We start from the raw sequence: 18,104 nt of genomic DNA, 5'->3' as shown, positions 1-18,104 counted from the left end.
ACTTTGTCCAAGCAAAGCAAAGTCTAGATTATTGAAAATGCATGAACTAGCTGACAGATGGAGAAGATGGTGTAGCCTAGTGAAGGTGACTCTTAGTAGTAGGGTAGTAGCTGTTCAGTACAGAGACTGAGGGAAATAACCATAAAGAAATGAAAGGAAGAAACCTGTTTGTTGATGTTTTTTTGTTTTTGTTTTAATACATGTTTAAACCCAGAAATCCTGTGCATACGTTTTCAGTGAAGGCTAAGTGGTTTTTACATTAGTAAAGGGCCTACCGACTTTCAGTGAGGAATACAATATTTCAAGTCATAAAATAGAGCTCAAACGTAGGTACGTGACCAGCACCTATTTAATTCTGAGCAGATCTTTGGTTCATCCAGCACTGAGAAGTGGGGTTGTCAGCATCCAAAACAATTGCTGTGTAAATGCTGTGCTCAGATCCTGTTGTGGTTATTGAGGCATGTTGGTGGTGGGCAGAAATTGAGTGGTGCTGTTTCGGATTATAGCCTCAGGAAAGGTGATATTGGTACAAAATCGTTTATGGGATCTCCAAGAAAGTACTGTAACTGGTCATAAGCTGAATAGCTGCTCCTGGTGGTTCATTTACCTAGAAAACATGGCAAAAGAATGGATATCAGAAAATATTTTAGCTGCATAGCACTGTGTAAATGTTTGCTAGCTCCATTACTTGGCTCTGCTTTCCATCCGTGTCATAAAGTTTTGTGCAATACAAGGTTTGCAGGCAGCAATGGTGTATTTTACCAGGCCATTTGATACAGCTGGAAAATAAGGGCACATTTTGGGACACACCAAGTCGTGTTTGGTCTCAAGTAGCTGTTGAGGCAGTGGCTGTGCAGTAACCAGAAGCAGATATCGATGTGTGTGTTCGTCAGCCCGCTGAACTCCTGATAGGGAGTGACGTAACTTGTGGCTGGGGAGTAATTACAGTACTCTGCAATAGGAGTTCAGAGAGTGGTTAGTGCAAAGGGCTCGCAGAGTTTTGTTGTCTTGCAGAGTAATTACGATTGTTAAGGAGGAACGAATGAACACCAAGTTACTTATTTACTGTGAGGTAAGGTGGCGTATATGGAAAGGTTGGTGCACTTTTTAGGGGCTGATGTTCCTCCAACCACCCACACCACAGCTGTGGTTGATTCACTTTGAGCTCTTTAAGGCAAGGGTGTCTCTATCACGTTGCAAGGGGAAGGATACAGATCTTTTTATAAAGTCCTTGGAGTGACAGTTAAAAGCTTGCATTGCCCTTCAAAATACCGTATCACAAAAATATGCAGAAATACAGATGGGATTTTTAACAAACTATAATGATTGCTTTCCAACGTGTGCAGCGGACAAGTGTGTCTTCACCTATTGACTTCTGTTTTTTTTCTTCTAAATTATTGGTTCTTGCAAAGTGCTTACTACAGTGTTTGACAATCTGAATTTGATACATTGACAAGCTGAACTGAGGTATTTGTAAGTGATATGAAATGTACATCATTTTATCAGTAAGTGAAGTGGTGCTTCCCATTAGCGCTGGCATAATTAAAAATGCCACCAAATTTTGGTTATATATATAGTAAATACGATAGGAGAAATACTTCATTCTGTGTTAGCTTTTCACCAAGGCAGACAAAATAAATGTCCATTGCTGGCTGTTATTAGCTGTGTTTTTCTGCTCTAAAATAAATAAATTTTTTCTGCAATAAAATATTTGCACTGTAAAATTATAGCTATGAAATTACTGAAGGCTAGTCTTTGGTCTTTCCAGATTTCTATTTATCTGGGACTTCCAGATGTGTTATGCTGCTTTATTTTGTCTTCCAGATGACGATGTGGACCTAGAAGCTTTGGTAAATGACATGAATTCCTCATTTGAAAGTTTATACTCTACATGCAGCATGCAGTCGGAAACCACTCCGCTCCTTCAAAATGGTCAGCTCAACCGCAGTCAGTTGCCATCCTCAGGATCTGGTGCACTGCAGCCCATGTCTCCCAGGCAGAAGGTGCAGCGGTCTCAGCCTGTACGCATTATGGCAGTCAGGTAGGAACAAGGGACGTGCCTCCTTTTTTTTAAAGTTTTCTTGAACTAGTTTCAAAAGAACCGCATTTTCAAATAGGAGATCAACTTCGGTAGGAGCCTAGTAGTGTTAGACTGGACTTTTGCATAGGAAAGAAGAAGTACCAGGTAGGTGAAGGACATAAAATCTGCATGTGTTTTGTAAAATGCAAAAATGTCTCATTTTCACCCTTTTTTTTGTCAATGTTTGATGTACTTGTAGTAGCAGACGTGTAGAAGCATATCATTGGTACCAATTTGCAGAAATGATGTCCATAGCTGGATTTATTTCCAAACTGTTAAAAACTGTTTTCTCAGGTATGGTGCCTACTGGCAGCTTCTTGGTTTTATAAAACATAAGAGATCATGCAGATAGATGAGAGTGCATTCAGCTGGTTTTGATATACAAAAAATACCTCTCTTTGGGGAGGTTTCCTGAACGGTCCAAGACAAACAAAAAAGGAGCACGTCATAGTTATTTTACTGTTCTTCCTAGAGCGCTTTCAGCTCTTTCACTTGAGTGCATTATGTGAGGCATTACGCCCCCCAAAAAAGTGTTTTAACGTGTCTCCCTGTTGTGAGGATGGGGGCTTGAATTCAGGCTTCAAGTGCAGTACTCTTGGTGGTGATGGAAGAGTCTACAGGTGACACTGAAGTTCTTAAAATCTTCTTCTTAGGCAGCAGGAGGAAAGGAGCTCCTGTCAGCATGAGTAGGTAAATTGCCTGAATCGGAGAGATTTGGAATTTTCCTTTCCTTGTAGTTAACAGTGTCTTCTCCAAAAGAAGTGAGAAGTAATAATGATAAAAGAAAAAGCCCAGAGATGGAAAGAGTTTCTCCTAATTCTTTACACTGATGTATTTCCTACAGGAATGGTATTAAGACAGGCAGCTTTTCCTTATGAATGGGTAGTATGCAGTAACTTGGCAGTACAACCAAGTCAGCTAATGATGCAGTCATTTTCACAAGTATTTCATATTTAACCTTGAATAGGGCTGTACTAGAAAAGGCACTCGCTAGAGTGCTATAACTGTCGATGTTTTGTAAATATCTTAATCAGAACACTTAGTTTAAACTATTTTTGGCATTTCAAAACTTAGCAACTCTTTTTTTGAGAACACTCTGCCTTTCTGAACTCTGTACTTCCATGCGCACAAGAACATCATGTGTTTATCATTAAAGAAAATAATGGTGAAACTCTTATTCAGGGTTATCTAGACCCCTTTCCCATAGAGGGAGATGGCTGTGTCTTTTTTGCAGCCAGAACAGAAGGGCTGACTGTGGTAATTCTCTTAAGAGCACAGTTTTGTCTATCAGTCACGAAGTAAATGAAGCACTGCAGCAGTATAGGCAGAGCAGAGCGCAGCATAGTGAATTCTCATTTTAAGAAAACCATACCTTTTTAATTGTGTCGAGTCTGTAGTTCTACTTATAATGGAGGTCAGTCAAAAACTTGCAATACAGAGCACTATTACAAAAGTCTACTGGACTGAAGGAATTTTACACCATCCTCTACCCTGTGGTGTAGGGAAGTGCACACACGGGTAGCACCAAAAAAAATGGAGCAGGTCAAGCAGTCGTTTGCATGGCTCATAGTTATGGTTGGAACCTGCTATTTATAGCAAAAACCCAAATCTGTAAGCCTCATTTCGTGGAACACCAAGGCAGCTAAATTGCAGGATAGAGTTACCTGCGGAGCAGATTTCCCAATAGTTATTTTATCAGCCCACGGGTTCTGGTACGGGCAGAGACAGCGAGTGTGCCTGGGGTGGGACACGCTGCCAGAGGCAAACCCAGCAGGGAAAGAAAAAATGCGAGCAGATGGGAGTTTTTAATGATTTACATTTCAAATCCAGGAGTTCGTTGGCTGTCTCTGGAGAATTCCATGATTGCCACTAGATGGTGCTTTCTGCAAAGGCGTTGCAGGCAGCCTGCTGCAGAGTCACCTAGTCCATCTTCAATGGTGATGCCCTAGGAGTAGGGAAACCTAAAGCAATCTGTGTGGTCATGAATAGGTCTTACATCTTTTCAAGCCTTTCTGTGGCATCTGGTATGCTTTAGTTTTCCTTTTGTTGGTGTGGGCAATGCAGGTGTATTATAAACCAGAACTTGAAACTCTGCTGGTCCTACGTAGACTCGTGAGGCGTATCTCAGGAGATGCAAACTTGTCTGAACAGTAACTGCACAACTGGCATAAGGTGGGAGGGTGTAATTGCAGTTTATTGCTCAAGCTGAGTCTTTGCATTTCTGGAATCTGGTATCGTAATGAGGTGACAATATTGGTTTCAGTCTCAGCTTGGAGACTTTACAGAGGGTACACCTTTGTTTGCAGATCCACGTGGAATTTGGCTCCAAGTGACTGCTGTTGTGTTCTCCTCTTTCACGTTGGTTTGGAAGAGCTTAACTGACTCTGGTGCACAGAGCTTAAGCTTCTAAGCTAGTGCTTACAACAGGGAGTACAGATGGATATTTCTGTTTGTTTTATGTGCACAGTTACCTCAGTTACTCACCCAAATAATCAAGTTATAAGCAATAAAACAAACATAGATGCCCGGCTGATCATTTTTCACATGCACTTGCCTACTTTGTGCTTGCAGTTGCTGTAACTGTATAGTAGTTGCTTAGAAGAGGAGTGGTTTTGATTCCTTTTCTTTAGTATCGTTATCATAAAATGGTGTGGCAAGAGATCCAGATCTAGTGGTGCCAGTTTGCTCCTCTTAATGCTTAGTGCTTCTGTGTTTATAGGCGTCTTCAAGAAGAAGAACAGCAATTCAGAACATCGTCTTTGCCGGCCATACCAAATCCCTTCCCAGAACTTTGTAGCCCCGCAAGCTCTCCAGTGCTAGCCCCTGGATCTTTACCTCAGAGTCAACCTGCTAGTAAGCATGTGAGTATGGGACGAAGCTTTGGGTCATCCATTCGCGTTCAAACCAGCAGTGGACTATTTCGCTTTGAAGGCAGAAAGAAAGTTTTAAGATAAGTAGAAACACTCCTAGGCTTTGTCTGTGAGTAGGGCAGCACTGGCCGAAAGAGTGTCTTCAGACAGGCTTCAGACCTTTTTTAAAAGGTTTGTAAGAATGAAGTGTAAAAATGAAGCAAGTCTCTTTCTGATACATGCATGTTGTGAATGAAGCAGTAATGCCTTAATATCTTTTGGATTTTGTTATCCAAGGTAATGACTTGCTGATTCAGAAGTCAAGTTGGTTAGCTTGGATTTGGAGGAGGATCTGTGCATCTTATACTGCATATTCTAGGTTCCACAAAGCCAGTGAACAGCTATTTTCTTTAAGGACACGGTGCTGCTTTATTTTTGTGTTTTTCATGATGCTGCTTAAAAAGCAAACTAATTTTCTTGGAGCATGTAACTAGGCCCAGCTCCTTGTAATGGGACTTAAGGGAGCATTGTCCCACGGAAAGCTGGTTGAGCAACTCTCTGGGTTCTTGGCAGTGAAGGTAGCACAAACTGAGCTCTCATGTGGTCCAGAGTGATAACCTCAGTGACGCTGCAGTTTTTCTTTTCATCCTCCTCCACTCAGAGAAACAACCATCTTGTTTTGTGTCAGTCCTTGAGCACGTTTAAAGATTAAAGCTGGACTCAAAAACCTTTATTTTGTAAACTGTGCTGACGTGCATGGGGATCAAAAGATGGGTTGCTCCTACTGACTGTTGGGTTGAGTACCCAAAAATACGATGATGTTCTGTATCACTGCTCAATTAGTTTGTAAGCGGCTCCTACGTTGGTCAGACTTATAAAAGGGGTTGGGTGGACAGTTCAGCTACAAGCAGTAGACCCTAGTGTATGCTCTCACATCTTCTGTGTTGCTTTACATTGCTGTAAACAGCTGTCTGCTTTCTTGAAAGACACAGTGCATCTTATAGGATCATAGAATCGTTTAGGTTGGAAGGGACCTTTAAGGTCATGCAGGTACAACCATGAACCTAACACTGCCAAAACCACCACTAAACCATGTCCTTAAGCACCATGTCTACCCATCTTTTAAATACGTCCAGGGATGGTGATTCTACCATTTCCCTGGGCAGCCTATTCCAATATTTGATAACCCTTATGGTGAAGAAATTTTTCCTAATATCCATCCTAAACCTCCCCTGGCACAACTTGAGACCGTTTCCTCTTGTCCTATCACCTGTTACTTGACAGAGGAGATTGACCCCCACCTCGCTACATTGGGTTTACTCCATTTCTTGTATGTACAAGACAGACAGATAACCAAATAATGCCCTAGGAAAGAATTGAGTCATCCCATTAAAAATTTAGCAGGGACCTCATCAGAGGCCTGGGTACTGGCTAAGCAGAGAGTTTCTTTTGTCAAGGCAGTGCTAATCTGACTCTGGGGAGACAAAACAAGGGGCAGTTCTGCCTCCTGGCACTTGCCAACAAGACAAGAGCATAGCTGCCTTTCTCAGACAAACCTTTCCAAATACTTCCTAGTTCTGAGGATTCTTTGCCTTTTAGCTTTCTGTTTTACTAAAATCAACCAAGGCACACTAAAGATGGCTCTGTGAAGCTGTAAGAACCCTAAATGATCTGTGCGTCAGTTTTCAGTGGTATTTGGAAACTAGTGGTTTAACAGCACATAAATATAAAAGTTAATCTTTTAATGTATCTAAGAAGACAGCTATAAAGACAGAAGTAGATTTTTTTCCTAAATTTTACTTTGTAACTTTTAAAAAAGAATTAACCTAGCTGATCTTAAAATAAAAGATTTTGACAAGCCTTTTGAAATGAAATAAATACTTATATTCCATAGATATGCTTGCTGCTGAAGTTATTAATCAAAGAGAATCCGTTGTAGTGGTAAAGCCTTTTAGGGTACGAGATGAGGAGGTAAAGCATGTTGGACAATAGTGGCTTGTTCTGTAGATGCAGATCCACTGTTCACTTCAGTTTATCGACTGATTGGAGGCCAATGAGAAACACTGGCTGAGGGTGACGGAAGGACAGGAAAGTGTTCTTTTCCTCTCTAGTGAATTGTCTCGCTCTCGTTAATGAACAAATAGAGAACAGAACTGTGGAAAAAAAACTGGTTTTAAGGTATTGATTGACAAAAGTAAGGACAAGAAAAAAAAGTAGGTTCAGTTTCTTCGTGAAGGAAGAAAACTTTATTTTTAATACCACAGTTTTAAATGTGGAGTGTCGTTGGATCACAAAATCTGTGTGTTCAGCCTCCTCATAGGATATTAGTTGTGTTTAACCCAGTTCTAGTTCCCTTCAATGGAGTCAGCTAAACAGAGTAAAAAATGAGACTTAAGAAACGTTATACATCTTTTCAACTTCCCAAAGTTTGGGAATTTGAGTAAACTTTTTTAGGACATGCTTTTGCTTAGATAAGTGTCCATAGATACAATATAAACTACTGGTTAACAAAATAAGTGATGGGCTTAGTTATAAGGACTGCAACAGCACGTTTTAGTGGCTGGCAGTTAGCGAAATGAGCTGTGTTTTAAGAAAAATATAGATACAATGTCAAATGTAAACCAAGGTTAAACATAATGATGCTTAATTTCAGGTTCTCTGCTTGCAGATTAGAAACAAGGATTAAAATTGGAGATTGGAATGAGCCATTCTGATTACATGGGGTATATGAGGTGTTAGCGAAAAGTAACTCCCTTCGTGCCTCTCGAGTGTTTGCGGGTAAATAGGCGAATAGCAGTTGGCAGCTGGCAGTGCTGCAGCTCTGATCTCACAGGGCATCACGGCACGTGCATGGCATGGAGGAAAACTTGCCTTTGGTCAGCTCATATCTAGGGGACTTGAGAGGGACTCAGGTTAAGGCAGTCTGAGGAGATTTCAGAATGGAGCCAGTATTTTATTTCCTGACTGCGTGAAAGAAGTCTGATGCAGCTTTGTAAGAAATGGAGTGTCATTGGTATTGTTCCTCTTGGAACAACTCGGTCTTATTTTTTAATAATTTTAAAACACAACTCTGCCGTGATAAAACCTAGTAGTGGTTATGCAAGAGGAATTTAAAGATCCCGTTGTGTTAAACACAGAAGAGTCTCATGTCATATTGGGCATATAGAAATGCCAGCTCTGTTCAAGTTTTACTAAATGAAAACTTTATCACAGTATATTCTCCTCTATAGGAAAAGGATGCATGCGTGGATGAAAGAGTGAGTAAAGGAGCTTTCAGGTCATAAAGCTTGAATTGTATTTGCAGCTCAAAAACCAGATGTTGTCGTCTTTTCTCATATGCAAAATCTTATTCTTGTAGCTGGAGCTTGAGACACAGATTTCATGTTAAGATGCTTCTGATCCTTTTCCTTATTTTCTTCATGCAGTTGCCATTGCTTTTTTTTCATAAGCAGTTTGCAATATTTGCTTATGCACTGTTCTGCACTTGTTTCATGCTCTTTCTTGCCTCAGCAAAGAAGGGTAAAAGCAGTAAAGCAATGAAAAATAGCTGTAATAAATAATTCCTGTATTTTTGTGGTAGATTTGTTTTGTTTTCTCATGATGATGAAGCATTGTCTTTATCGTACTCAAAAAAGTGCACATATCAGGAATAACTTCTTTTTTTAATACATATTCTGAGATCTGTTCGGTAATGGTACCGATTTCACCACAGCAGGAAGCAGTACGCCACCTCTGGCTCTGCTGCCAGTCAGGCACTGAGTACTGCTTTTAAAGCTGATGGCTGCAGGAGCATGCTGCAGCTGCTCCCCAGAAGACAGAGAACAGTGCAAAATAACGGGTCTTCTGTACTAGCACAAAACTAAAAACACGTGTAGGCAAATGGGATTGTCATTTAATGGGAGGATCAATATAGCAATCTGGGAGGTAAAGCTGGAATATTAGGCTTATTGAAATTGTTGCAGATTTTGCTTCTTTATTTGATTCTGGATAATCTTCTCTGGTTTAGAAGAAAAGCCCAAATAAAAAGATTTGGTATATACTTTTTTTTTTTAAGCACATAGGCAGGTTGAGTAACTGACACATAATTTAGTAGTAAAAGACTTAGAAGAGCAATAACCGTGACCCTTTGGGTTACGTTTCAAAGGCTGTCCTGCTCTGAGCCACCTCCACGGTGGCAGGGTCTAGGCTAATACATGTGTGACCAACACATCTGGCGGCAGAGGTTAAGTGACTTCTAATTAAACAGATACATGCTCTTTGGGAGTTCAGCGCTATGATCCTTTATTACAGTTCTGCAGGTTGAAACAGCCCACTTTGAGCTAAGTTTTACCGTGAGAAATGTTAGATGTCAACCTGTTGATAGTGAACGGGACATGGCGCTGTAAAAATTGGCACCACTGAAGTTTTAGTAACGTAGTCAACCAGTTGGTGAGTACCTGGGCGAAAAGTACCAACTAGCTGTGCTACTGAGTCAGTAGCTACTTCAGCTACTGGTGTGGTGAGTGAGACACCGCAGATGTCTTGCGTTTGGAGAAAGTATGACCCTTCAAGTGGTAGCTGCCAAAAAGCTCTTAAGTTCTTGAATCGAGAGCAACATTGTCCATGAGCTCAGGCAGGAGAAGGCTGATGGGAGAGGAGCTATCTGATCAGTGCGTTCCGAAGGGTTTCCTCCTTCATCACGTGCCTCTCTGTCCTCTTAAGTATCACCCATCTGCCTCTGACCATGAGCCAGGAGAAACTTCAGCAGACCTCTGTGAGCGTTGTAAGCACTCCAGCTCTCTGTGCTGGGAAGGGCAGGTAAAAACAAGAGCACGAAGGACGTTTTCTGGGTGACACCATGGGGCATTGCAAGACAATTTGATTTTACTATTTTTTTTTCCCCCCCTCTCCCTTTTCCCCACATCTTTGTCCCTAAAGCACGTGCACACCTACAAACATGAGATCACCCCACGTCTGAGGGGGACAGTGGTCATGGGCTGGGAGAAGGGACAGCTGAAAGTTTTTAAAACATCATTTACTTAACAGGATAAATATGTTTGTCTAAGAAAAATGGAAACCAGAAAATTACTCCAAACCAAGACCAAACATTTGTCCAAAAGATTGCTAAAAACATCAGACAGTTAGGTTACCGCTAATTGAAGTCCATCTTTGTGTTGCTGCTATAAACTAAGAACTAGTTGGTAACTTAGGTTATAATTTCTCGTTGTGTACAAATATTTTGGAAAAAGCATGCAATAATTACATGTAGGTCACTGCAATGCCACAGGATATTAGGCTAAAGTATCTTGTGTGAGTCAATGAAGCTTTCAACTGTAAAAATAGGGCAAATTTCTCACATCCCCCCTCTATACAGTCCAGGCAAACTTCCAAATAGCAGTTTGATGTACCAAAATTATTTATTCTTTTCTAGCAAATTAAATTCACCAATGGGTATGAATTAATGCCATTCTTTTTTCCAGATTTAGTTGCCCTTCAAGGGAAGTCCTGTAAACAGACTTCTTAGTTTTAATTGTTTTAATTACATGTTATGATGCACTTCCTTTTTTTTTTTTTCTTCCTGTAAAACTTTTATATTGTCTCTTTTGAAGACAAGGATGTTGATTTCCAGAGAGAAGCTGTACAAAAACACAAACTTTTGTATAATGAAAACTTTATGTACCAAGTTAGATTTTTCATGTGTGACAAGCAAATTTTGTACTTAATCCTGCAGTTGAATAACCTTTACCAACAAGACATTTTGAAAATAAATACTGACATCAAGTTGAGTCAACAGGACTTTACTTTCTCTAAACAGGCCAAATCCCGCAGCTGGATTAATGCACACAATTCCTTATGTTCGGGTCCAGGCACTCCCTTTGGCCCAACTTTAAAATATGGGTTTTCATGGGTATCTGCCGTGACAATATCATGTTGTTTCTCTCAAATCTTTCTTTGAAGTGAGGGTCTTAAGCTAAACAAACAAATAATATATAGATTGCTCTGTGGCATGTTTGACTCAGATGCCTCTTTTTTTAAGGAAGTTGTGATTGTGTATGGGAAAAATTGGGAAAGATCAGGCCTCTGCTGCGGGGCTGTGATCTAACTGTATGAAAACAGGTCTTACACTTCCCTGGGTGCCTTTCTTTTGTTTGGAGAAATAACGCTTTCCTGAACTAAATAAGCTAAATTTGATGGACAGTGTAGGAAAGATGTTGCATTACTTGTCGCCTTTGTCCCCTGTGTTTCGCGAACATGTTGTCCCATTCCTTCTGAAGAAATGGGGGGGGGGTGTGTGAGCTCACATGGGTTTGAAAATCTCATTTGCTTGTTACTGACAAAGAGGGTAATGAATATCTGAAGACTTAACGAGTCTGCTGCAGTCCTCAGCGCTGTTGGTGCTGGGCGGTTGGTGGGGGTCAGCAGGCTCTGGAGCCCGGCCCGTGGTCTGCTGGGGACTGGGATAAGGACCTTTGATCTGGGTCAAAGCTGCTGTTTCTCCTTCCTCACGCCTGTTACAGCAAGAAGCTTGGTGATAGGAAGAAATGAGTCTCTGCCTTCTTGCTTTTGGAAAGTGCCAGAACAGTAGTTACAGCCCCAACGTGAATTACGGGAAATATTAAGGGCATCTCACACGCAAACCCAGAAGTATGTTATTTGTTGGGATTTTTTGTTTTTAATGACACAAACCTGGCCCCGCTCCCAGGAGCTTTTTGGCTCCCTACGCATAAGCGATGCTTCGGCAGCGGGAGCGTGCTGGGAGGAGGGATGGGTGGCCGGGACAAGCGGCAGGGTGCTGGGGACGCGTTGCCTGGCTGAGGGTGGTCTGGCACAGTCAGTGGGACGGGACCGGCCTGACCCAAACCTGCCCTGCACGTGTGCTGGTAGCCCCAGTGGGGGTTCAGCCACACAGTAACGCTTGCAGTTGTTTTAAAAAAGCTGTTTTACAGTAGTAACACCATTGCAATTGACCTTTAGGACTGCCTTGTGTAAATACTGAGTAGTCTGTGTAGTATATGCTGCAGTAGCTGTGCATTAGTGTATTCACACTAGATTTTTGTGTGTGCATCTTAGTTAGGCATGCCTTCCCACATTTTTGTTGCGCAGCATTACTCTTGTGATATTTTATTAATGGCACAGTGAGAATATAACTTAGCTGTTCTGTGCTTTGATCGGGGATTGACAGAATTGAGAAGCTATCAGGCTGAGAGTGCGGGGAAAAGTGGGAAAACGTAATATGAGAGAGATTGTAATTCTCTCTGTGCCTAGTGAGGCAGGCAGCAGTGGGTTTGGGCGTAAACATCAGTGCAGTAGGGAATTAAAAAAAAAAAAAAACCAACCAGAACTATATTGAGTGATTGTAATTATACTGTAAGCGAATGGTTGAGATGAATCAGAGATGTCATAACTCCATACTGATAGCCTTTAAGGAGGTGCTTAACATAGTGCGAGTTCACTCAGCTCCTCCTTGCCCTCTGTGCTGCCTGGACTCGAGGTTTGAGTTCAGGTCAACCGTAGATATTTTGGATAGAAATCTTTTTGGACCTCTGCTACCCAGTAGGATAGATGCAAGAAAGCACCAACTCATGGGTTAGAGCTTCTGCCGTGTGTCTTGGGTGACCTTGCGGCACCATGTTGCTGCCAGCAATTGGTGGGAGAGGTGACCACAAGGTCCTTCCTGAGGCGAGCGGTGACAGAGCCCTTAGAGAGCTGTGCTGGCACCTGCGGCTGAGCTGCAGGTGATCCCCCAGTGGGTGCTGTGGACATAGGTAGTGCAGGACTGGGAAGATGCCCAATTTTTTGCTTGCTTGCTGGCATCTACTTCTAGGGACGGAAGGCAAAGCCAGTGTTTCGTTTGTTCATTTCCAAACCATCAGCAGAGTGGTTGCTTAAGTACCAGGAGTAATGCTGTTCATTCACAGCAGGAAAAAGGCTTCTTTGGGCTTGCTGTAATTACCTGGACGGTGAACTGTGCCCACATTAAAGTGGAAATCCGATTGAAACTTATGTCTTCACTTAAGTGGCCTTTCTGTGTGGACGAACAGGGGAAGAATGAGCTTGCAAATTCGTTGGCGTGGTAATGGGATGTTTATGCATTGCTCCAGAGCTTGCAGATACAGTTTTGTTCCATTTCCTGAACAGAGGGGATGTTAGTTGGAATTTAATAACATTTTTGCATTAGAAGAATACCACTGAGTTAATTAAATCATTGTGGGATGAGTTTCAATTCTGTGTTCTCTTGATTTATAGTCTCCTTATTGCTATCAAATTCTTATTGTATTATTCTTTCTTCTAATAGGTGTGCAGAATTACTGTACTAAAAAGTGATTTTGTTTAATTAATGCAAGTACCTTCAGTCTTTTGCTTCAGCCTGGCTGTAACCTGAACATCATTTACAAAATTTACAGAAAAGCAAATTTATTCTGGACTTGTTAAAAGGCAAGCCATCACTGATTAATAAAAGCTACGGGTCATGTTCCTCCATTGGCATTAGGATTGCTTGTTCTCTCCAGTGGTAGATCCTGCTGCTGTCATGTTAGGGTTACTAGAGCTGGTTTCAGCTGCTGCATTTTCAGTACCTAATGGGGGCCTACAGGAATGGTGGGGAGGAACTCTTTGTCAGTGATAGGACGAGGCGTAGTGGGTTTGGACTGAAAGAGGGTAGATTTAGGTAGCTATTAGGAAGAAATTCTTTACTGTGGGGGTGGTGAACCACTGGAACAGGTTGCCCAGGGAAGCTGTGGATGCCCCATCCCTGGAAGTGTTCAAGGCCAGGCTGGATGGGGCTTTGAGCAACCTCATCTAATGGGTTAGATGCCTGTGGCAGGGGGGTTGGAACGAGATGATCTTTATGGTCCCTTCCAACTCAAACCATTCTATGATTTCAGAAAGCAACAGACTTGGAAATACCTTCACTATGGCATGAAGCATGTCTTTGGTTTTTCTCCTGTTGCTGAGGGGACAATGAATAGCACTTAGAAGCAAAACGGATTGACTGTCAGCTGGGAGTTTGGATGTGAGATCCCATGTTGAGCATGGGATGTTTCTGGGGAATGTGGATAAAGCAACTTAGTTTCAGCAGACTTATGACCAGTGAAATTTCACTAACAGCAAAGCAAAAACTGTTCTGCAGGTTTTTGTGGGGGAATGGGGTGAAAGAGACCTTTGAAAGCTGCTTTTGTTTCTCACCAAACAGGTGCCACTTTAAAGCACGCAGATCTTTCCAGCCACCCCTTCTATCTGCCTAGATCTCTTGTCTGGCCAGAGTGAGGAACTACTCTGCTTTTTGGGGATACTTAGATATCGACTATACCCATTCTCAATGGAGACTGCTTTAACTCCCCATCCAGACATCTAAGAACATCATCCCCACCCACGCCTCCCGCTTGCCAAATGGCCCACGCCATTGTGGGAGGCATCAGGCTCGCTGAAGCACGCTCGGCAGCTGCAGAGGGCCCGAGTGCTGGGAATAATGTCTGTGCCCTGCAGCTATAGGGGAAGATTGGCCGCCTCACTGTAGGGTGACCTTGCATGTGTTCTTCCTCTTGCCTCCTAGGTTCATCTTTAAAAATCACATTTTCCCACTATGCTTGCCAGAATAAGTAATGAGAGTAGGAACAAGCCATCCCTAAGGAAAAAAAATACTGCTTTAAAAAACAAACAAACAAAAAAAACCAACCCCAAACCAAAAAAAACCCCAGAAAAACCCCACCAAAACAATTGAGGTGGAAAACCTTACCGAAAATAATATTCTAAGTTAAATAACAGCGTGACAATAGTAAAACACCAGGATTTAATTCTACAGACAATTTGCCCTTGGGCTTCTGCGAGTCGTTTTTGAGCTTGTCCTTGCCTGCAAACCGTTAGGAGCAGCTAATTACTCAGAAGTAACTTGCCTGTCATACTGTTGCTGGTCACACTTATTTTCCCTATTGCTTACTAAAATCCACTGAAAGCCAGCCAACCACAGTATTTCCAGACCTTATAAATAGCTTTACAGATGTTTGCAGCAATTCCCATTCCCCAGGTACTCAGTTTTGTAGAGCAAACTGTAGACTGAGTAATGCTAAACAATGGGTATCAGGTACCTGGTTCTAGTGTTGAAAAATACCTGCCGTGTTTCAGATTAAGAATTTTCTTTACTGAGTTGTCTCAAATTCCAGAGTAGTGTTGTTTTTAAGTGTGTGTGTATGTGTGTGTATATATGAGAAGATGAAAAGATTGCTTGCAATACTGTCACACACCTTGGAAGTGATATGGAGCAGATTGAAAAGAAGTAGACATTAAATATATTAAGATTATCCTCCTCTTCATTAGGGAAAGAATTTAAAGCTAATGTTACAGGAATAGCAACATCTAATAACACAAATAAAACCTTTTATTTTATATTCTCCTGGATTATAAGTATTTTCCTGTGTTACATGCTGGTTTGTTCTCTGGATTTTTTTTGCCACTAACCTTTGAACTTTTTTCTTTAGCCAGCTATCTAGCTCGGCAAAGTTTGTAAAGCTCGTCCAAGTGAGGCTGAGCTTTGCCTCTTGTGTTACATCCTTGTCAAATGAACGTCCTCTGATAGGCAGGCACAAATAATGTCCGGCTGAAAAACGTCCTTGCTATGCTTGAAGCTAATGTCATTCCACCTGTAGCACTTAAAAGGTCCTAAACATATTTGAGAACCTATTATTAGTTTCCTCTTTTGTCTGCTTCACAAGAGGCACCAAGGCTGGGTTTTACTCCTGAATGTGGGTCCAGTCAATGCCTTAAATGCTGTTTGGTGAAAGTTTTGTTTATGCTTTTTTGCTTATCTTTGAGCATACTTATGATTTGCATCCTATTCTGCTGAAGTTTTTGGTTGGTTTTTTGGGGTGTTTTATTTGGCTTTTTTTGACTGCACAGATGAAAAAGGTAATTCAAATCCCAAATCTTTCATCGTCTGCAGAGAGAGGCTGTCATTCCAAGGGGAGCAGAGTGCTCGTCAGCGGGGGGGGCAGGAGAGCACCACATTCAGCTCTAGGGATAGAGAATGTATATTTCTAACCATTTGTACAGTGTGACACATTTCTTAATATTTTCTAGGATATTAATAAGAAGGGAAGATCAGGAGGCAGCCGGCTATATTTGTGCAAATGTACCTTCAGTGTAATTTCCCTTTGCTCTCAGTGAACATTTAGTTCTGCGTTACGCTGCATGCAAGTTACAAATGAGCATTTGCTTACAGGCTAATTAAGCATAGCTTAGAGCAGTACTTAATTGCAACACTTCAAGCAATACAGAGGAACTTCAAGCCGATCTGGCTAACAAGAAATTAACTTAGTACCCTCCCAAGGTTGCACTAACTGCTGTGTCTGTCAGGTTTCATTACCACTTGCCCTCTTGCGTGCATGGAACAGCACTTGGGCGATCTCCAGAAGTCACTTTTTTGTCTAAGAGAAACCTTTAGGACTTAAACTACAGCAGGAAATGCTTCAAGAAGAGAGACAGGGTTGAGGGCATGATGGAGTCTTTCGTGGGTAAGGAAATTGCTTGTGCAGCAGATGCTGGCTTTGAGTGTCTCTAGCAGTTCATCCATCGAACTGATGTCCGAACGGGTCTCAGCTGAAAGACTCTGCTATGTTGATGCATAGCCGTTAAAATGAAAGAGCTGAATGAACTTTATAGAAAGCTTTCTATATGTTAGTTTTATCCCTTAAATAAATAAATAATCTAGTAACTCTAAAGATGATTAAATAAATTTTACAGCCCTGTAAACATGCTCACATCAATTTCTCCTCTTTGCCTCTTTCTCAAGCCTTCTCTAACATGCAGCTGTAAAAACTGTGGTGGTTGACTGATTCTCCTCAGGTAAAATGGTTGAGGATTATGTGCGTGCAAATGGCTTGTTTTTCCCCTGCGCCAAGCCTTACAAGTGCTAATCGCCCTACATTCAAATAGCAGCTATTAAGGAAGGGGAGACCCTAATAAAATTCCAGCAAAAATAATATAATGAAGTGTTAATACTCCCAGATGTATTTACAGTGACTGTATTCCTTTATGAGTTTGCAGCAACCTCTGCTTTCTACATAATTGATTTCGTCTTTACTACAGTTATGTCTTTTATGTACATACGTCTGTAAAGTATCTGGAGGTGCAACTTAAAGGCAGTATCTGAGTATGATTACTGATGGAGTGTAGAGGAATGCAGTGCTTTTTTTGGACTGCTTCATTATTCTTTTTTGAAAATCTGTAAGTGTAGGGAAGTAGAAACTAAATTTTTTTCTCTTAAATTGTGTGACAGTGTTTAAGTGGAATTTCAAACCAGTAAGGGCTCACTGAGTTCAAGAAATACATTAGAAATAGTTGAAGAGAAAGTATTTAAAGTCTGAGTTGGTGGTGGCTCAGATTGCTTGGCTTAGACAGCATGTCAATGCAGAGCTCTGACCCTGCTATAAAAGGACTTCTTCCATTATTTGTGTACAACACCACTTCTGTTGGTGCAAAACTTGCACAAGGCCAGTTTTGCTGCAGTGACTTAACAGATCTTTTGAAAGGTTGTTGAAGAGTATTTCTTTGTTATGCTGAGTGATTCACCTTTTTCAGTACAACCATAATAATATTTTGAGAAGGACACATTTGACTTCGCATAACACGGTTGCAAGTTAGGTTGGTGTGCTGCAGCTGAACTACCACTAGCTGTAATTAAGTAGCTATATTGATTGCACATCGAACTATAAAATGTGTGTATTAATGCAAGACAAACTTGGAGGTCTTTAGCTACAACAGACAAGCAGTAGGAATAGCCATGCTTTTCATATTATTTGCTCTGCGGTGGCATTTTTTTGGCTGCTGGAAAGTGGCATGTAGACTAATGAACATATCCAGCATAGTTGTTTCTCCTGGCTATAGGCAGCCCTTTCTTGCACCCAGCTTGCACGAAGTGGAGATGAAAATCTTTAACTTTGGAGGAGGATACTGGGATTTCTTGCTGAAGATAATGTTCACCTTTTTGTGTCTGACTTATTATCGTGAATGTTCGTATGAGTGGTTGGCTTGAACTCAATGTACAAGTCATCCATAAGTTCTGACATGGAGTTGGTTTAATCAGCCTCAGGTTATCAGACCGCTGCTGTCAGATTCATTTGAGGTAGACATGGCAGTCACAATCTTTTACTATCTTTCTGCTGAAAGACCTCTTCAGGTAGCTGCTTGCTTCGTGTTAAAAA

At 41.4% G+C, this 18,104-nt stretch overlaps 1 protein-coding gene across 2 annotated transcripts in view; it reads left to right on the top strand.

The window, feature by feature from the left end:
- GRB10 (growth factor receptor bound protein 10) overlaps nucleotides 1-18,104 on the top strand; it is a 152,785-nt gene that overhangs the window by 90,767 nt on the left and 43,914 nt on the right. For both annotated transcript variants that reach the window (XM_074576294.1, XM_074576295.1), the window contains exons 4-5: nucleotides 1,825-2,041; nucleotides 4,800-4,941. In XM_074576294.1, coding sequence (XP_074432395.1) covers nucleotides 1,825-2,041; nucleotides 4,800-4,941 — 359 coding nt within the window. The remainder of the gene's footprint in view (nucleotides 1-1,824; nucleotides 2,042-4,799; nucleotides 4,942-18,104) is intronic.

Source organism: Larus michahellis, chromosome 2 (assembly GCF_964199755.1).
Source record: "Larus michahellis chromosome 2, bLarMic1.1, whole genome shotgun sequence".
Taxonomy (NCBI): Eukaryota; Metazoa; Chordata; class Aves; order Charadriiformes; family Laridae; genus Larus; species Larus michahellis.
Note: the sequence above shows the minus strand (reverse complement) of the source record. Positions and strands in the feature narration are given on the sequence as shown.